This window comes from Rhinopithecus bieti, unplaced genomic scaffold (assembly GCF_001698545.2).
Source record: "Rhinopithecus bieti isolate Rb0 unplaced genomic scaffold, ASM169854v2 scaffold_27022, whole genome shotgun sequence".
Taxonomy (NCBI): Eukaryota; Metazoa; Chordata; class Mammalia; order Primates; family Cercopithecidae; genus Rhinopithecus; species Rhinopithecus bieti.
This window is the reverse complement of record NW_016812251.1, coordinates 401,353-421,590: the sequence shown is the minus strand read 5'-3', so window position 1 is coordinate 421,590 and position 20,238 is coordinate 401,353. Positions and strand designations below refer to the sequence as shown.

The 20,238-nt window shown below is 51.1% G+C and overlaps 2 protein-coding genes across 7 annotated transcripts in view; one reads left to right on the top strand and one right to left on the bottom strand.

Moving 5' to 3' along the window:
* Positions 1-3,301, top strand: part of SENP8 (SUMO peptidase family member, NEDD8 specific) — a 44,227-nt gene extending 40,926 nt beyond the window's left edge. For both annotated transcript variants that reach the window (XR_001889888.1, XR_001889889.1), the window contains exon 3: positions 2,203-3,301. The gene's annotated coding sequence lies outside the window, so the exon portion shown is untranslated. The remainder of the gene's footprint in view (positions 1-2,202) is intronic.
* The window catches only part of GRAMD2A (GRAM domain containing 2A), a 36,492-nt gene continuing 18,014 nt past the window's right edge, over positions 1,761-20,238 (bottom strand). Inside the window, exons 2-12 of one of the 5 annotated variants that reach the window (XM_017895801.1) lie at positions 11,683-11,775; positions 10,784-10,838; positions 10,367-10,442; positions 9,623-9,726; positions 8,913-9,011; positions 8,551-8,622; positions 7,303-7,359; positions 5,562-5,706; positions 5,211-5,421; positions 4,209-4,313; positions 1,761-3,948 (exon numbers count right to left, since the gene is read on the bottom strand). In XM_017895801.1, the coding sequence (XP_017751290.1) occupies positions 3,945-3,948; positions 4,209-4,313; positions 5,211-5,421; positions 5,562-5,706; positions 7,303-7,359; positions 8,551-8,622; positions 8,913-9,011; positions 9,623-9,726; positions 10,367-10,442; positions 10,784-10,838; positions 11,683-11,775 (1,021 nt within the window). In that variant the 3' untranslated portion in view covers positions 1,761-3,944. The remainder of the gene's footprint in view (positions 3,949-4,208; positions 4,314-5,210; positions 5,422-5,561; positions 5,707-7,302; positions 7,360-8,550; positions 8,623-8,912; positions 9,012-9,622; positions 9,727-10,366; positions 10,443-10,783; positions 10,839-11,682; positions 11,776-20,238) is intronic. The other 4 variants (XM_017895800.1, XM_017895802.1, XM_017895803.1 and 1 more) reach the window with 4 other exon arrangements.

Genomic DNA, 20,238 nt, shown 5'->3' with positions numbered 1-20,238 from the left:
ACATCTTCACCAACAGTTGTTATTTTCTGTTTCTTTTCTGTTCTTTTGAGAGCCATTCTAATGAGTTGTGAAGTGGTACTTCATTGTGGTTTTGACTGGCATTTCCCTAATGATTAGTGATGTTGAACATCTTTTCATTGGTTATTGGCCAACTGTGTACCTTCTTTAGAGAAATGTCTATTCAAATCCTTTGCCTTTTTTTTTTTTTTTTTTTTTTTTTTTTTTTTTTTTTTTTTTTTTTTTAAGATGGTCTTGCTCTGTTACCCAGGTTGGAGTGCAGTGGCATGATCTCTGCTCACTGCAACCTCCACCTCCTGGGTTCAAGCTATCCTCCTACCTCAGCCCCTGAGTAGCTGGAACTATAGGTGCGTACCACCATGCCTGGCTAACTTTTTTTTTTTTTTGAGACAGAGTCTTGCTCTGTCACCCAGGCTGGAGTGCAGTGGCGCGATCTCGGCTCACTGCAACCTCTGCCTCCCGTGTTCAAGCAATTCTCCTGCCTCAGCCTCCTGAGTAGCTGGGATTACAGGCGCCCGCCACCACACCCGGCTAATTTTTGTGTTTTTAGTAGAGACGGGGGTTTCACCATGTTGGTCAGGCTGGTCTTGAACTCCTGACCTCGTGATCAACCCACCTCGGCCTCCCAAACTGCTGGGATTACAGGCATGACCACCACGCCTGGCCTGATTTTTGTATTTTTAGTAGAGACGGGGTTTCCCCATGTTGGCCAGGTTGGTCTCGAACTTCTGGGCTCAAAGCGATCCACCTGCCTCAGCCTCCCAAAGTGTTGGGATTATAGGCATGAGCCACTGGGTCCAGCCTTTTGCTCATTTTTCGATCGGGTTTTTTCTTGCGGTGACCTCTGTAACCTTTTTTCATGTCACTCTCCCACTTAGTATCCTAGGATACTAACATGCAGATAGTCTGTCTGCTCCTCAGAGACAAACATGTCCTTTCCTACCTTTTGCAGTTGCCGATCCCTCTTCCAGGAATGTGTTCCCAGCTCCTCTCATGACTGACTGCTGATGCTTTAAGCACCAGCTTGTCACTTTGGAGAACTTTCTTAACCATGTCATCTAAAGCCATCTCCCTCTGTACCACTGTTCATCACACTTTATCATGTCACTGTTTCTTCTTGAAAATCACTATCTGCAATTCTCTTGTTTGTTTCCATATTTACTTGGAATCTACCTGTACATGGAATGTAAGTTAAGTTCCATGGGACACAGACATGCCTGCCATGTTCATGGCTCCAGTGCCCAGCTTAGTACCTGGCATGTAGTCTTGGCTCAATAATATTTATTGAATGAATGAATCACTACTAGAGGGGGCATCACAGGGAGAAAGAAGAAAGGTGATATGGCCCACATTGGAATGTTACCTCCTTACATAGACTCTGGGTCATAGAAAAGGCCGCACGAGCCCTCTGGCTCTGAACTCCATACGTTAATTCCTGAATCAGAAGCATAGTCCTGTTTGAGCCAGGGACATTGCTTTGGAGTTGCTCAGAGAAAATGGGTAAGTATTCCCAGTGTCCACCCGACAGAGGCAGAGGGCTGTGGGGGTTTGCTGTGGCCATCCTCCCTCTTTGCCATACGCCTGAAGTATAAGTCAGCTCAGCTAAAGTCCTTTGAGATTTGCAGAGTACTTGGGACTATAGGAATGACTTGGGCTCCATCAGTCTCCTGGGGGCTGAGTATGTCAGTAAGAGTACCTGTAGTGAGTAGTCAGAGGATAAAAATGAACTTTCCATACCATCGTACACTAGAAAATCAAGTTTTTTATTTTAAAATATTTTCAAAGGCAAAGGCCATAGCAAAACAGCCCAAGGGTGGTTGAACCAAATTCAGGGAATTAGAGGAGCATTAGCCAATGCAAGCAGGTCTATATAAAATACACATCGTTTATAAATGCACACAGCAGAAGGCACGGTGGCCCCAGAGGACCATGTAGGGGGACAACAGGGAGAAACAGAGCACCATCTGGAGGGACAGGCACACCCACACCACTCAAAGCCCTGGGCCCCAAGTGCACCTCCAAAGTCACCTACCCTGCAGCATGGCTCTTGCCCTTTCTGAGCCTGAGTATACCTGAAGACCAAGTTCGCCAGCATCTTGGCACATCCACCTATAACTGGCACCTCTCATGGCCTCTGACAACCTAGCAAGGCTCAGAGAATGGATTTTTATCTCTGTCTTTCAGCAAGGACCAGGGAGAAGTGCTGAAGCAAGAAGGGTTATTTTCCTAAAAAAGACTGATGAAAAGGTGAAAGGGGCTGTTTCCAAAAAAAAAAAAAGGATGGCCGTTCATGGAACAGTGAGTTTCACCTGAGACATACAGATTTGGTGCAAGCAACACAAAAGGCCAGGCTGTTTCATCCTAAAAACTGGGATGGGGAGAGCATGAAGAGACTACTTACTGGTAGATCCTCCAGTCCTCATTTGGGTTTGTCATAAACAGGACAGACAGTCGTCTGCTCCACAATAAATAATTTCCACCTGGATTTCATTCCCTGATTAATCTCTCAGTGTCTGAAGAGGGGAAAACAGTGGCTGTTTCTGACACTGCCCACCCCATCACCAGCAACTTTCCCTGATACTTCTGGCCTCCTCACTAAGGCCCTTCCAGAACCTCCAAAACCACTATCTTAGCAGATGGGAGTCCCAGGGTGATGAAGCCAGAGTTGTGGGGCACAGAGAAGAAGAGAAGGCCTTGATAGAGGAAGAGGAATATCCAAGGCAAAACCACCACCATGTCCAAGCTCCTCATCCTCTACCTCTCCTGTCCCCAGAGGTATGAGATAGACCCCCTGGCCTGGTTCCTGCACTGTTCCAGGCCCACAGTGGATACTTCCACCTTAATGGAGAATAGGCCCCATGGAGTGGAGGTCCCTCCTCCATGGCCTGCAACCCAGTGACTACAGGGGTGACACAGTGACCTCTGCCCTGTGAGGCTCAACACCATCACACGCAGCTGCCCAGACAAGCCCCCAAATGGGCTGCTGTTGGCCATGCCTGAGATCTGGGCAGGCAGGCAGGGAGTAGACAGCAAGACCTCAGATGCAAGCCTCCACCCTCCCCTTCCCTATTTCCAGGGCTTGGGATACCTTAGACATGTTTGAACACACAAGGGCAAAACCCAGTACCAGGTTTGTGACCTCAGTGATCAAAGGCCTTGTTCCACCTGTCTCACCAGAAAGTGACAGCTGAGGACACAGCATTTGGGTACCTCTGTTCTTCACAGCCCCTGCCACCATCCCCGTCATAGACAACATCTCCCTGTAATGCAGCCAGCCACCTCATGAGGGGCCGGCACAGAGCCCCGGCCCAGAGCATGGAAATTCATCTCTGGCTGGAATCCTGGCCGTGAGTCCTCCCATCTGCATTCACGGCTTCTCAGCAGGCCCCTGCCCAAGCCTGACAGGTGCCTGGCTGCCCGCAGAGAAGCCCTGTGGGAACACAGAGTGTTGGGAGAGAGCAGAGCCCACATGGGTGGTTTGTGTTCTGACCTCTGACCTCACCATGGGAGTGAGCTGTGTGGCAGAGCCACATTCCAAATATGAAAGCATGGCCTCTGTCCCTTGAGGTGGCCTCCAGTGTTCTGCCTGTGTGCCAGAACTGTTTCCAAGGACCCAGTTTGTTTTTTGTTTGTTTTTTTTTTTCTCATTTAAGTGGTTGCTGAAGCTTTGTGTACAGAATTCCTCAGTTGGTTCCAAAACTCTGGCTTTTGTTTGAGTCCAAAATCGTAGAAGCCAGTTACTTCGTAAATAGGTACTTCAGATCTCTCATAGAGGGGGGAGAAGAGCTGCGGGGAGGAGGAGGGATCTGGAATGTTTTCCTTCGTAGGCAGTCTTAGCACAGCAGCACTGTAAACCACACTGGTGGAGACTTAGCACCCAGAACATTCTTCTTGAAGAAGGAATGGGGACAAAGGCCAAGTGGCTGTTACCTGCACAGAGGAAAGATGTCCCCGTCAAGGAAAGGGCCCAGAAGGCAGACGGACATGGGCAGAAGGGCCAGTGATAACTTTATTTCCCCCAAGAGTGGGCCCGGGTGGGACCGATGTACCCTGCACGCTGCCCAACCTTGCTTAGGGTCAGAAGCCAGCTCAAAACAGGACCAAGTCCAGCCAGGCAGCCTGGCCTGAGGTTCTTGGCCCCTGTCCTTAACCCTCAATATCAAAAGTATTAGGAAGAGAAAAGGCCTCACCTGTGCCCAGGGACTGGGCCGTTCCAACTCAAGGTGCATAACTGCTGCTCTAGCCGAGAAATACGGAACGCCAGATAGGATGAGGACATGACCAGGAAGCAGATCCTGGAGAAAGGGACAATATGGAATTGAATATTTCTTCCACAGAAAGAGCATTTCTGGAAGTTCACCACAAATAGTGGGAACCAAGCTACCCCTGCAGTTGGAAGAATTAAAGAGCCCTTTGTCCTGCAGCCAGTTCAGGCCTCAGCATCTTTCTTCCCAGAGGCCATGTAAGGGTCTTGAGACTTGTCCCCATGGAAGTGTCCTCACAGCCCAACTAGAGCTCTGGGCCCTTCAGCTGAGCCCTGGAGGGAGCTCTGGCCAGACAGCCAGAACAGTCATCCTACCCTCCCTCTCACTAGCCACCGTGGTCCTTCCTGTGCCTCCTCTGGGAGGCCATGATGATGACCCCCTAGGCGTTGGGCCCATTCCCCCCAGCAGGTGCTGATGTTGATGGTCAAAACCTGGCTAGCAGAACCAGAGGAGGCTGATGAGCTAAGGTGAGGGAAAGCAGGGGCTGGCTGTTCATGTCACTTCCCACGATGCTCACTGCTCTACTGGTCCTTAGACAGAGGTAGAGACAAGTCAGGGGTTCCAGAAGCTACCCTAGTGGTGGGCAGTGGAGAGGCCATGCTTTTCCTCCCTCTCTCCAATTTTCCTTGCCTGCCTTCTCCCAAATCCTATGCAGCTTTTCCTCTTTTCAACATGTCCATATCCTGCCCCTCTCCACCAAATAGTCTTAACCCTAAATTACAAGGTTTCAAGAATAAAAACTGGAGATCCTTTCTCTTGCTACAGAAGGGCATGCCACATGGCCTTCAAATACTACCCAAGAGCTTGAATTTGACTCAGAACCTTCCTGCCGGTTCTGAATAGCGAACTCCCCAGACTCCAAGGCCCTTGTTCCAAACACCTAGACATGCAGGTGGGTCTGTCCCCCTCCCCAGTATAGTCACCTACAGCACAAAGAAAACCTTGAGGAGCCGGTAATCCCAGAGCGTCAGCTCCGCAGTGCTCCTGGGCTCCTCCTCCAGCTCATCCTCCTCATAGACAGCATTCTTTGCAGTGGGAGAGCAGTTGGGCATCTTCTTAGGGCAGGCAGGACCCCAGCCCGGCATGGGCCATGCCCACTTCCCGCCGTTTTCTGAAGCTACTTGGGTTCTTGATTTTTCTATATGGATTTGGAGAAAGAAAAAAAAAATCAGCTCTCAGAAGCCCTGCTGGTTGTGGTGAGCCCTTTATATGGAACTGGGAAGACAGAAAGTCTGGCCTTTGCAAGTAGTTGCCATGGACAAGCCCCCCCGGACTTACCAGACCTTGAAGGCTTCCTGGAGGGGAAGAAACTGTCTGTGGAGTCCACAGATGCTGGAGGGATACAAGGGATGTTGTCTGGTAGAGACAGGGACCTGGAGGAAGGGCATACCTTTCTCCACTTCATCTCAGGGATGAGGACTTCCTGCAGTAAGACAGGAGAAGCTATCTTACCATGGCCCTTGGGAACTCACTTGCCCTAAGGAGCCCACACCAGGTTTATCAGAGTTTTCTCCAGATATTACCAAATATAGACGCCTAGCCAGGGATGGAAGCAGGTACAAGTGGGGAGGGCAGTTGCTACAGCAACCATATGCCTCTCCTCTCTAATCCCTTGCTGGGACTAGCTATTCTGCCAGGAAACGATGTCCTTGAACACTGCTAGTGTAGAACCACAGTGGGATCTTAGATGTGAGGCAACCCAGATACATGCTCAGATCTGAGGCCAAGAAAGCTCAGCACAACACGTCTTAGGTAGGATAAGTTCTGGCTCCTTCTATCCCAAGCCCTAACCTCAGCAGGAAGAACTTAGGGTCCCCATCCACAAAAATGGGAACTTCACCTTCTATCCGGCACATGGTATTATGCATATCATATGCTTGGCTAACCACTAATAGTTACTGAAGGAGTCTTCAAACACCCTAGGGTCATTTCTACCCCCTCCCTGCCCTAGAAACTCAGCTCTGCCTACCCAGGGCCCCAGTTGCCAAAGGAAACTTCTGGACTTTTGGCAAATCTAAAATAAGTCTGGGTTCTACAAGGATAGTCTTTGGAGTTCTGCCCTAGGGACATCTCTTATTTTTTTTGACAGGGTCTCTCTCTGTTGCCCAGGCTGGATGACAGTGTTGTGATCTTGGCTCACTGCAGCCTCAACCTCCCAGGCTCAAGTGATCCTCCCATCTCAGCCTCCTGGGAAGCTGGGACTACATGCCACCATGCTCTGCTATTTGTTGTATTTTTATTGAGACAGGGTCTTACTATGCTGCCCAGGCTGGTCTCGAACTTCTGGGCTCAAGCCATCCTCCTGTTTTGGCCTCCCAAATTGCTAGGATTACAGGCGTGAGCCACTGCACCTGGCTCCCAGGGACATCTTTATCCCCTTGAAGGCCCTCTTGACTCAGCTGAAGAAAAGAGGATGGGCCACTGGCCCTGCATCTGTACAGGTGTGCAACCCAACCTGGCCAGTGTTTTGGGGCTTGGACTTCTGTTCTACTCAGAAAATCAGCCTATCGGCCGGGCACGGTGGCTCACGCCTATAATCCCAGCACTTTGGGAGGTGGAGGCCAGTGGATCACTTGAGTCCAGGAGTTCAAGATCAGCCTGGCCAACATGGTGAAACCCCATCTCTACTAAAAATATAAAAATTAGCTGGGTGTGATGGCAAGTGCCTGTAATCCCAGCTACTTGGGAGGGTGAGGCAGGAGAATCACTTGAACCCAGGAGGTGGAGGTTGCAGTGAGCTGAGATGTTGCCACTGCACTGTAGCATGGGTGACATAGCAAGACTCTGTCGCAAAAAAAAAAAGAAAAGAAAAAAGAAAGCCTATCTGCTGAAGTCCTGGTGGGTCTGCATTATGGTGCAGTAAGTTTAGGAGATGCCCTGGCATAATATAGCCACTGGCTCTTGAGCCTGGTGCCCCAGTTCTGCATTTGCATTGTGGGCCCCCCCTAGGAGGCCCAGAAGCCTCAGAGCTCCAGGCACTGTTAGTCCAGCAGTCTTTGCTCCCAGCTTCAGCTCTCACCAGAGACTCAGGTTTCCCTGGAAATTCTCTTACACTCAGACTCTTCTTGCTGGAAGGCTGAGGAGGAAAGGGAAAGCAGTCACTCGTCTATCTGGAACAGGCAAGGTCAGGCAGGAGGAAGCATCAGCTCTCTCCAAGAGAGCTTTACCTCCAGATAAGCCCCTTTGTGTCAGGTGAAGCCCAGCTCCCAGGGTCTATAGGGGACCCCCTATTTAATGCTGGAGCAGAGAGGCAAGCTCCAGGCAACTTACTTTCCCACCTGCTGCCCCACCCCTCCCCTCTTCCGCACCATAGGCCAGAGAGAGTCACAGGGCATGTTGGGAAGCAGCTACGCGTTCCTATCTGTGCATTAAGGAAGCACAAGTGAGGGCCTGGACATACAGATGGTCCCTGACCTACGATGGTTCCACTTAGGATTTTTCAACTTCATGATGGTACAAAAGTGATACGCTTTCTGTAGAAACCGTACTTCAAGTACCTATACAGCCATTCTGGTTGTTGTTTGTTTTTTGTTTTTTGTTATTTTTTGAGATGGAATCTTGCTCTTGTCACCCAGACTGGAGTGCAATGGCGTAATCTCGGCTCACTGCAACCTCCTCCTCCCAGGTTCAAGTGATTCTCCTACATCAGCCTCCCAAGTAGCTGGGATTACAGGTGCCTGCCACCACACCTGGCTAATTTTTGTATTTTTAGTAAAGACAGCGTTTCACTATGTTGGCCAGGCTGGTCTCAAACTCTTGACCTCAGGTAATCCACCTGCCTCGGCCTCCCAAAGTGCTGGGACCATACAGCCATTCTGTTTTTCACATTCAGTGCAGGATTCAATAAGTTATATTATAAAACAGGCGTTGTCTGAGATGATTTTGCCCAGCTCTAGGCTAATGAAAGCATTCTGAGATGTTTGAGGTGAGGCTAAGGTATGATGTTCCGTAGGTCATGTGTACCTCTATTAAGTGCATTTTTGACTTATGATATTTTCAACTTTTGATGGGTTTATGGGACATAAGCCCATGTACAAGGGGCATCTGTATATGGGGACACACGGGGGCCCACTGGCCTCAAAGACATGCTTGCAAGCATAGACGCACAATCCAAGTACTGTCTTGTACATTGAGCCTGAGCCTTTAACTCCCCTCTCCCTGCCCCGTTCCCTATGCTGGAGAGATGGGCAACCTCCCCCAACACCCTTGTCCACCTGCATCCAGGCCTGAGAGACCTCCCTGGCCTTCCTGCTCCCAAGCTCCATACCTGTAGGTGGGTGCAGACTCTCCTCAGCAGGTCATACACACTGTCCCGGGAAAGCAGTGACACAAAGATATACTGGGATATGGAAAGAAAACAGACAGCAATAGGGTGAGATGAGACCCCTTGCTGTGCCAGCCAGCCCCCTCCTGGATTGGGCACAGGCCCACAGGAGTATCAGACCGTGAGAGCCAATAGGAGCTCTGCCTAGGAGCTTCTCTTCCAACTTGTTGTATGGCCTGAAATACGTACTGGAGAGCTGCAGGGTGGGGTGAAATAAAGACCTGGGAATGTGCCCAAGTCAGACTATGGGCTGCTGGGGCTGGGAGCAGCAGACTGACAAGGAAGCACCGGCCGAGTGCACTGACCTTCTGGCTGGTGTTGGTGGTGATGGCCAGTCCATTGGGAAGGAGCCGTGCCATCTTGTGTTTTTTGATCATTTGCACAGACACCACAGGAATGACCACCTGATAGGGAGAGGGATGCTTCTCTCAGGACTAATCCCCAAGGACATGGTCCCTTTGCTCCCTGTATAGGGACCCAGCTGTGAGCCCAGCATGGCCACATGGAGAAGCCTGGCCCCATGTGGGGAAGTGTCTGAACCTTCTACCTTCTCATCCAGGATCCCCTTCCGGTTGTGCCTGCCACCCTGCCCCAGCCTTGGCAGGACGTGTCACTCTTGGCTGTCACATAGGTATGATCCCTGTTATCCAGGAGGCCAAGGATGGTGGCTCTGGCAAATCTCATACTCTAGTAACGGAGCTCCATAGGCTACTTCTTGGCCACAACTATGGCTCCCCCAAATGTGACATCCCGCTCTGATTCTCAAAGCATTTCTGAAATACCCAGAGGCAGAATGATTTGGCTGTGAACTGTTCAGGCCAGCTCAGGCCAGATGTGGGGTCCACATTGGGGCCTCTGTTTCAGAAGGGGCAGGACTATCCTGGACACTGGATGGGATGCCTGGAAGCTGCTCATCAGCAAGGGGCCCAGCATGCAGAGAGATAGGCATGACTTTGAGGCATGAGGCTGGCTCTCCCCTCACAGGATCATGGCAGCCCTTACCACTCATTACTACCTTGATATCCCTGCCAAAGAGGCTAGCATGGAAGCAGAGCCAGTTGGGGGAGATGTAGAGCCGGCCCTGGAGAAGGAGGTCCCTCTGGAGGGCACAGGAGCACACTAGGATGTCACAGGAGAGAAAATGGCCATAAGCAAGGTCAGCCCAGGAAGCCCCAGGACCTGGATCCTCACACTCTGGAGTCCAGAGTCCAGCCTCAGGACCCATCTTCCTCAGACTCCCCCTTCCCCACCACAGACCCCAAACCCCAAACAGTCCATTCCCCAGCACTGAAGGGTCCTTCTCCTGACTGCCCCTCCACTCCACCAGCCTGCTGGATGTTTCTTCCTTCTCCAACCATGCTCCAGAGGGTCCAGGCAAGTTCCTGCCCTGATCTCCAAGCCTGCAATCTCACAACCTCAGGCAGAATCCCTGACCTTTCCCTGCTCTGCTCTGCCCTGAGGGCCTTGATTGTGCAAATGCCCCCACATGCTCAGTGAGAGGCCAGAGCAGGGAAGAAGTCACCGGTAAGAGCAGAACAGACACAAGATTCCAAAGCCCTGACGTTTCCCCAAGAAAACCTTCAAAAATGCAATGCTATGTCCCAAACCAGCCCAGTCTTCTCACATTCTGGGGGAGTGGTCCACATCTAAAGGACAGCCAGTTCCCATTTCTAAGTCATGCTTTGGAGGCTCCAGAGCAGAGGCCCCTGGCCCCAGGCACTCTGGGTGCCTAACCAGCTAAACCAGGGAGACAGCTCACCTTTGAGAACCACTTCCTCCAAGGGAACATCCTTAAACAGCTTGTGGTATTGCTGGTTGTATTTATTCAGTGTTATCTGCAAACACACGGGCTGCGTCTGAGAAGCCCTGGGAGGTGAGACCGCCAAAGGGGCTCAAGCCAACAGGAAATGCCACAGCCCCCCGGCCCATGCTGGGGACTTAGCATTAGGCAGCTAGTAAGCAGCCAGTGAGTATGGAGGGCTGTGTGCCAAGCACAGCTTGTCTCCTGGTGCTGCTGGTCCTGACAGGCAGCTTGTATTAGCAAAGGGGGACACCCACTCAGGCCTCCTGATTTCCTGATGACCGGCCTGGTGGCCAAGGCGCCAAAAGTCACTGAATTCTGGCAGCCCAGGACCCCTTCCTGGGTGAATAGTGAGAAGTCAGCCTCCAGACTTACCCCTTCTCGGCCACACTTCTTTATCTCTTCCTTCAAGCCTTCTGGCCAGTGCAGACTGCAAAGGAGACATTCCATTTTGGGGACAAGGAACCCCAGTCCTGCCCATGCGTACTCAGTGCCAATTCTGCCCTGGCCTTGAGCCAGAAGCTTGGGGCAGAGATTGGAGACTAGGGCCCTTCTCTAGGGGACACAGCAAAATGACAAGTACAGCGAGCACACAGCTATACAGCTCATCCCTGGGGGAGGGCACTGCGGGAGGCAGGGAGGGGTCGCCAAGGACCCATCTTCCCCGATGCGAGTGAGCAGCATCTCCAGGAGGTGCGCCCAGTCTCCCAGAGATGCTAAGGAGCTGCCCACCTGGGTGTCAAAGACCCTGTCCCATTTCTCTGGCCAAGGGGTAAGCAGGGGAGCAGGCAGTGACGGAATAGGGACCAGTTTGGGGTGTGGGTGAGGTGAAGGTGTCAGACTCACAGCTCCAGGGCCTGGCCGCAGGCCATGATGCCAGCAGGACTGCCCTCTCTGCCGCCTCCTCACTGTGGCCTGAGCTCTGCTGCGGGAAGCTTGGCACAGACTCACCTGACCTGACTGAGGCTACCACACTGGGAGAGGGGGATGGCACTGAGAAAAAAGGTAAACCTTTGCCTTGTCTGGGTTGGCCCAGGGCACAGGTGAGCAGGGAGGAGGCTGGAAACCCGAGAAGCATGGACTCTGCTAGGTCCCAGTGCACTGGGACAGGCCTGAGGGGCGGGAGGAAGAAGCCTGGGGCAGCCTGTGCCTGACCTCACAAACCTGCAAAGGGGCCCGGCTCAGCCTTGAGGTCTTCTTACAAACAGGTCACCTCCTGAGGGCTTCCCACCCCCAAGTCTGTGTGTATCTCCGACTGGGAAAGGGGTCCTCACCTGTAGTCCGGGGGCTCCTCAACTCTGTCTGGTTTCTCTTTGCAGGGCACAGCACTGTTCAGAGAAGCTGTCTTTCCGTGCATTTGTTGGTTGCTAGGGAAAAACAGGCCCACATCAGGAAGGGGGCTTCATGAGGACACCTTTCCCCACCAGCCCCACCATGCCCAGGGCCGCTGCCTCTGTCCCCCACCCAAGACTGGCCCTGGTATTGAGGGTGACACTGAAGATGTCACAGTTCAGAGCGGCGCAGGCAGAGTTTCTGGGATGGCTGATGGAGTTGAGGGTCTCACATAGCATGTTTCCCAAAAGCCAGAAGTTCTGCTTATGCCTGGGCTGGGAGGAAAATCAACCTATCTACCTCATCTCCAGTGCCAGGCAGCTCGTAGGCCAGGCTGAGTGAGGCCTCTAGCCCCACCCTTGAGGAGGCACACTGAGAGGGAGGACCCTGAGACTTGCTTATGCCAAGAACAAAAGTGTCCAAAGTACCCGCGCAGCATGACTGTGAACCATCAGGTTCCAGGAAAGGAGGCTGAGCACAGGAGGCCTTATCAAACAAAGCTCAGGAGCTAATGCGCTGAAGGTGTGGGAGGTGGAGGCCTGTCAGCCTGCAGGTGTGGCCAGGAGGAGAGGAGCCGTCTTATACCAGGAAGTGGCCTCAGTCACCTCCAACAGTCAGGACAGCTTGGTGATGAGAGCCAAACCATCTCAAAAATGTCCCTGAGAGAAAGCATGGGAGGGAACAGATCCTCTCTCCCTGGGCAGGTAGGGCTCTCCAATGGCCTTTGAGTTCCTGCCTCCACTAAACGCTCCAAAGAATCGTTACCCTGTCTTCCTCCAAAGAAACACTCCTCCAGGCTTCACATCAATAAAGCCTGAGCCATCAAACCAGCTCCAACTGAGTGGGCGCAGGGGCTGACCAAGAGAGAGAGGATGGCCAAGAAACACGGCCACACTGGGGCAGTATGGTGGTCAGGAACAGGTAACAAGGTCATGTGCAGTGGTCCCACAGCAGATTAGGAGCTGGAGCCTGGAACCTACAAATCTCAGTGCTCAGTCACACTCCGCTGTGTGACTGAGGCCAGCCAAAGTTCTCTTCTTCAAGAATAGACTTATTGCATCAGCCTAAGATCTGCCAGGACCCTCAGAGACTGATTTAGCCTCACCCCCTCCCACCATACCATTGTACAGATTACGAAACTGAGTCCTGCCAAGGGACAGTCTGTGTCCGGTACTACAGTGAACAGCCAGTGACCTCACCCACAAAATCAGTCCAGCCATGGCCATGTGGCCTGATTACCTCTGTCCTCAACCTTAGAGAGGATTTTGCCACACATATCAACATATACCTACAACAATCTTGTGAAGTGACAGATTTTGTTAGAGACTTGACTCTCAAAGTTGATTTCTGGATTTACTTGGTTCCATCATGTCACATTTCACAGAGGTTTTTTTTTCCCTTGATTTTTAAAGTTCATTATAGAAAATATGAAAAATATAAGATCAAAATCACCTATAAGAAAGATTCCCCAAAAATCACCCAAAGAAAAAATGTATGATAAACATATAACCTATATAAATGGTTATATAATCTATAATTTGTGTACCCTACTTCTGTGGCTTAACCTGATTTCGTGAGAAATTTCCCATGTCACTCACTGTCCATTCCTAGGATAGATTCTCAGAAGTGAAATTAGTGGATTGAGAATGAACAGATGCAGGCCGGGCGTGGTGGCTCACGCCTGTAATCCCAGCACTTTGGGAAGCTGAGGCAGGCGGATCACAAGGTCAGGAGTTCAAGACCAGCCTGGCCAAGATAGTGAAATCCTGTCTCTACTAAAAATACAAAAAAATTAGCCAGTTGTGGTGGTGGGCGTCTGTGATCCCAGCTACTCAGGAGGCCGAGACAGAGAATTGCTTGAACCCAGGAGGCGGAGGTTGCGGTGAGCCAAGATGGCGCTACTACACTCCAGCCTGGGCTATAGAGCGAGACTCCATCTCAAAAAAAAAAAAAAGAAAGAATGAACAGATGCTATTCCAGTTAACCCAGGCATCAGCACGATATGAGCATGCCTGTTTCCCGATATTCAGGCCCTTCTCTGGATATTGTCTCTCACTCACCTTTGCAAATCTGATAGGTGAAAATACGTTGTCTTCATTTGTATTTCTGCTTACTGGTAGGTTGAACACTTTTTTCCAAATTATTATTAACCACTGGAATTTCATTGTCTTATAGACAATTCACAGGTGAAATTCTTTCTTCGTTTGAAGTTCTTTCTTCATTTGTATAAATTTTTACTGGCTTTTTTCTTTTTTTTTTTTTTTGATATGGTGTCTTGCTGTCGCCTAGGCTGGAGTCCAGTGGCGGGATCTCGGCTCACTGCAACCTCCGCCTCCTGGGTTCCAGTGATTCTCCTGCCTCAGCCTCCCAAGTAGCTGGGACTACAGGCGTGTGTCACTGCACCCAACTAATTTTGTATTTTTTAGTAGAGACAGGGTTTCACCGTATTGGCCAGGCTACTCTTGAACTCCTGACCTTGTAATCCCCCTGCCTTGGCCTCCCGGAGTGCTGGGATTACAGGCATGAGCCACCGTGTCCAGCCTTTTTTTTTTTTTGAGACAGGGTTTCACTCTGTCGCCCAGGCTAGAGTACAGTGGCGCAATCTTGGCTCACTGCAGCCTCAACCTCCAGACCTCAAGTGATCCTCCCACCTCAGCGTCCCAAGTAGTTGGGACTACAGGCCTCCACCACCACGCCGGGCTGTTTTTCATTTTTTTGTAGGGGGGGTCTCACTGTGTTGTCCAGACTGGTCCTAAACTCCTAAGCTCAGTCATCCCACCTCAGCTTCCCAAAGTGCTAGGATTACAGGTGTGAGCCACCATGTCTAGCTTTCTTTTTTTTTTTTTGAGACAGAGTCTCGCTCTGACACTCAAGCTGGAGTGCAAAGGCGTGATCTCAGCTCACTGCAACCTCCATCTCCCAGGTTCAAGCAATTCTCATGCCTCAGTCTCCCGAGTAGCTGGGATTACAGGAGCCTGCCACCACATCTGGCTAATTTATATATGTGTGTGTGTGTGTGTGTATACATATATGTGTATGTGTGTGTGCGTGTGTGTATGTCTGTGTGTGTGTGTGTGTGTGTGTGTGTATATATATATATATATTTTTTTTTTTTTTTAGTAGAGATGGGGTTTCACCATGTTGGCCAGTCTGGTCTTGAACTCCTGATCTCAGGTGATGCACCTGCCTTGGCCTCCCAAAGTGCTGGGATTACAGGCATGAGCCACCATGTCCAACCTGTAAATTCTTTATTGAGAATGTTAATCCTTAGTTTATCATTTTTGTGATATTTTCCCCAATTTGTCATTTCTCTTTTGTCTGTGGTATTTCTGCTGTGTCTGTGTGTAATTACTGTGTGGTAGATTCCATCTATTTCTTCCATGTATGTTTCTCACTTGGTCTAAGTCCTCTCACAGGACAGTCCTTGGAGGAGCAGCATATACAAGTCAGACCACTGAGCCGTTACAGCGTGAGCCTGGCAGTCAATCCATGGGGCCGCCAGGGAAAAGTCCTGTAGGCTCAGCTCTAAAGAACCTGCACTCCAGCCTGAAGGATGGACGAGGGATAGAATGGGATGACAATAGGAAGGAGCTTAGACAGTGCTTTCAGAGGCACGGAGCCTGTTGCTTGAGAGTGTGACTCAAGTTCTCAGGACAGCAGGAGCTCAGAGGATGCACAGATCTGAAATACTCACAGTGGGGTTCCTAGAGAAAAGGAAGCTGAGCCTTAGAAACTGGTATAATTATAATCTTGCATGGATTATCTAATCTTGCATAGATAATCATGTCTTTGCATAGATTCTAAACCAAATACATCCTTAGGTTCAAATGTGACTTTCTCAGGGAGAGAAGCTTTCCCTCAGCCCTCCCCCAGCCTAGGTGAGGAGTCTCTGCTTCAGATACTCACTCACAGCACCCTGATGGGAAGTCTCCTCTCAGCGTCTGTCACACTGTTTCAGAGTCTGTGAGCCCCTGGAGATGCACAGACTCTGCCTAGTCCTTCACTGAATCCCGAGTCCAGTGCTGAGCATGCAGCAGGCGCTCACAACAACTCTGGGGAGGGGCTTTCCTGCCTTCAGACCAGGCTCAGCCACCAAGTCGGGCCAACTCTCAAGTCTCTTTAAATTAAAAGCCAACTCCTGGCTGGGCGTGGTGGCTGAGCCTGATCTGAAGGCAGGCTTCCCGCACTTTGAGAGGCTGAGGCAGGCAGATCACCCGAGGTCAGGAGTTCAAGACCAGTCTGGCCAACATGGTGAAAACCCATCTCTACTAAAAATACAAAGATTAGCTGGGCATGGTGGCGGGCACCTGTAATCTCAGCTACTCAAGGGGCTGAGGCAGGAAAATCGCTTGAACCCAGGAGGCAGAGCTTGCAATGAGCCGAGATGGCACCATTGCACTCCAGTCCAGCCTAGGCAACCAGAGTGAAATTCTGTCTTAAAAAAAAAAAACGCCAACTCCTTTACACGTGATCAAGGGGATGGTTACAAGCCACTCCTTTATGTTTATCCATTGAAGCCAGTTCCTCCTGTCTCTCTGCTGATAATGCTCTTGGCTCAGAGACCCTTCCTATGGCCAAAATGAGTAAACCTGCAGTGCTCTCAAAACAATCTTCAGTTCACTTTCCACTAAATAGTTGTATCTTCTCCCCTGTAGTGTTTATTTTGACAAATGAAAATAAAGAAATGGGAGCAGTGCCACTTGAAGAAGTACAGGGCAGAGTGGTCACTGAGCATGCACCAGCAGAACCAGTCAGGCAGCGGACAGCCAGTGACCAGCTGGGCCCCGACCCAGAGGGCCAAGGAGGAGGCTTTAAGAGCACAGGGCTCAGCCTGGTCGCCCACCCTGCGGGCAGCCACTGTAGACTCTACTCACAGACTTTTTCTCACGCTTGGTGTTCATGCCCTGTGGGTCGTGAACCATATCTCCTCCCGCTCTGTCCCGTTCCGTCCCCACGCCCCAGCTGTGGAGTTCATGTCAGGAGTCCTAGAAGCCACAAAAAACTCTAATTTCTGTTAGGAGAAGTGTGGAGCAGGAGAGTGGCAGTATTTTGACATTAAAGGGCGTACACAAGATTGGAAATCCTCTGATGAGGCCCCTTCCCCCAGCTGAGCCTGGTCTGAAGGCAGGAAGGCCCCTCCCTAGGGGGCACAGCAGGTGTCTGCCTGCTCTCCAGCCCCAGGCAGCAAAAATACTCCCTTTTCGCATCATGAGGTGGGTAGGGAGCTCCTCAGCCTGAGAAGCTGCCAGAGGGCAAGAATGGCACCAGCACAGGGAGATGTCAAGAATGGGGAGACAGGACAGGAGAGGAGAGGGCAGTGAGTGGGAGCCCAGGTACGCAGGAGTCTAGGGGCCTCGTGGTGCACCCGATACAGGCACTCTGCTCTGCACACCTCCCCGGGGCTCCAAATACCCACACCAGGCCGTCACTCCCAAGTCTAACTCTGTAACCTTGACACCCACACCCTCCCAAGCTTCACACTCTGCCATCTAGGTGCGTCCATGCATGTAAGCTCAGCAGCAGTCCCCCAAGCCTGCTTCCTCCTTGGCATCCAGTGTCTGTGAAAGGCTGTATCCTCCCTACAGTTACCCAGGCCAAAATACTCCACTCATTCTTCTCCCCACCTCCACAGCCAATCAAGCCCTCAAGTCCTCCCCGCCAACCCCCGAGATAACCCATGAAACCATCTCTTTTCTCATTCCTGCTACACCACGCAAGCCCAGTCCACGATCCTTTTCCCAGATGCTGGCAACAGCTCCCTGACCGAACCTGCCTCCAGCTGTGCGGGTACACACTGCCTGCCTCTCTCCCACATGCACACTGCCCAGAGGGCCAGCTAGGGCCCGGGTCTGATCCTGCCACTCTCCTGCTGATGCTCCTTCTTCACGTCACTTCTTGCAGTGACCTCCCCAGACCTTCCTGCTGTCCACTCACCCCGGTCATTCCCTCACCTGCAGTGCAGCCCCAGCCCCTTCACTTCCATGCCACAGCAAGCCCTTTCACAACTACATTTGCTTTGGCCGCTTACCTGCTTACCCTTCTCATGACTTTATATAACATGGGGAGTTCCCAGTCATCTTTCAAAGGCCCCCAGGTGAAATGGTCACCACCTCTGTGAAGCCTTCCCTGGTTTGCCCCAGCAGAGGGGCTCACTCCCTCTTCTGTGGTCCACTGTCGCTTCTTGCAGGCTGCTGCCCCAGCACTTACCACACCAGAGTGTGCTTGTCTGTTTACACATCTGTGTCCCCCCGTTGACTCTGAGCTCCAGCAAGGGCATGTCCCGTACATCTCTGTATCCCCAGCATACAGCCAGCACCCAGTGTTTGCTGAATGAATGAAGGAGAGAGAGGGAAAGAGAGAGAACACCCCAAAAGGGAGAAGGAGAGGAAAAGCAAGGCAGTAAGACTGAGGGAGCACAGAGAATGATGCACCCAGCAGGAAAGGAGGGGAGAGGCTGGACAGGAGCTGACGGGGTCCCCCACAGCAGGGCCCTTCCCTCCAGGAGCTCTGGTGCGGTACCTCAAGGCGCTCAGCCCTGGGTGGTTGACTGATCAAAGAGGAACTCAGGTGGGAGGTACGAGGCGCAAGGAAAGAATAAAGGGCCTGGGCAGGATAGGGTATTTGGGTGAAAGCACAGGCTGGGTCCCTCCTGTCTCCAGTGGGCTGCACGCCCCTGGGCGGGCCATGCCCTGGCAACACTCCCCCAGACTTCCCAGCCCTTCCTAACCACAGGGCAAACCTCCCTCCAGTACTCTTCCAAGCCTCTGGCAGTGGCCAAGCCTGTGGCTGATGCTGAAGCACAAACCTCAGCGGGCCTGCGTGGCCACAGGCAGGGCCTTCCCCACAGCTGGGGTGGGGTGGTCCCCTTGGGCATCTACTCCTCCAAGGAGGTAACCACACTCTCCCAAGCTGACTTCTTGTGGACCCTGTGGGTCCTGCCAACTCTTCTCAAGGCCAGGCCAAAAACAGCTCCACCCTCTTGTGCAGCCAGCCAGGACGCTCGGCCCCAGCGAGCTCCAAGCAGAGACCTGAAAACAACACTGTTCTCTTCCAAACAAAAACACATCATGGCAACAGGCCCCGACAGTACAAACCCAGAAACCAGGGAAATAGCCATCCAAGGACAGGAAACTTCGTGGACATCTGTCCTGGATAGAACTTTGCAAACTGGAGCTCAGTAGGCTGGACCTGGGACTCTTCCCCGCACTGGCTGCTCCAGATCTCCCCGACAAGGTCTCCTCACTCCACCCTCACCTCTCACTCAGCTCACCTCCTACTTCAGGGGGAAAGGACACTCTCCTTTTAGCTCTAAAGTGTAGCCGGCTGGGTGCATATTAGAATCACCTGCAGTGCTTTTTTTTTTTTTTTTTTTAAAGAGATGGAGTCTTGCTCTGTTGCCCAGACTGGAACACAGTGGTGCAATCACAGCTCACCACAGCCTCAACTTCCTGGGGCTCAAGTGATCCTCTGCCTAAGCCTCCCAAAGTAGCTGAAACTACAGGTGTATGCCACCATGCCCAGCTATTTTTTTTTTATTTTTTATTTTTATAGAGATAAGGTGTTGCTATGTTGCCCAGGCTGGTCTGGAACTCCTGGCCTCAAGCAGTTCTCCCACCTCAGCCTTCCAAAGTGCTGAGATTACAGGCATGAGCCACTGTGCTCAGCCTGCAGTCCTTTAAAAAAAAAAAAACAAAAGATGCCTGAGCTCTGTCTCAAACCAGTTAAATCAGAATATCTGGGAATAGCATTTAAATAACTATAGATTTATTAAATTGTTGTTGAAGTATTATTTACATACAGAAAAGCACATGTTAAATAAATGTACAATTCAATGCATTTCACAAATGAGTACACACCTGGGAACAAGGCCCCCAGAACCACCCACTGCTTCTTCTACTTTCGTTGGCCACACCATCCTGGCCATGGATAACCATCATCCTGACTTCCAGCACCACAGAGTGCTTTTGCTTATTTTGGGACTTTACATGAATGGAATCATACCATACATACTTGTCTGCTTTTACTCAGCAATGCATTTGAAATATGGATATACCACAATTTATTTATTCATTTTACTACTGATGGACATTTGGGCAGTTTCCAGTTTTTGCCTCTTACGAAAGTACTATGAAAATTCTATTACCAGTCTTGTGCACGCAAGTATTCACTTCTGTAGGTAAACACTTAGAATTAGAAGTGCTAGGTCATAAGGCAGGTGTATGTTCAGCTTCTTTTTTTTTCTTTTTGAGACAGAGTCTCATTCTGTCACCCAGGTTGGAGGGCAGTGGCATAATCTTGGCTCACTGCAGCCTCAACCTCCCAGGTTCAAGAGATTCTCGGCCGGGCGCAGTGGCTCAAGTCTGTAATCCCAGTACTTTGGGAGGCCGAGACGGGCGGATCATGAGGTCAGGAGATCGAGACCATCCTGGCTAACACGGTGAAACCCTGTCTCTACTAAAAAATACAAAAACTAGCTGGGCGAGGTGGCGGGCGCCTGT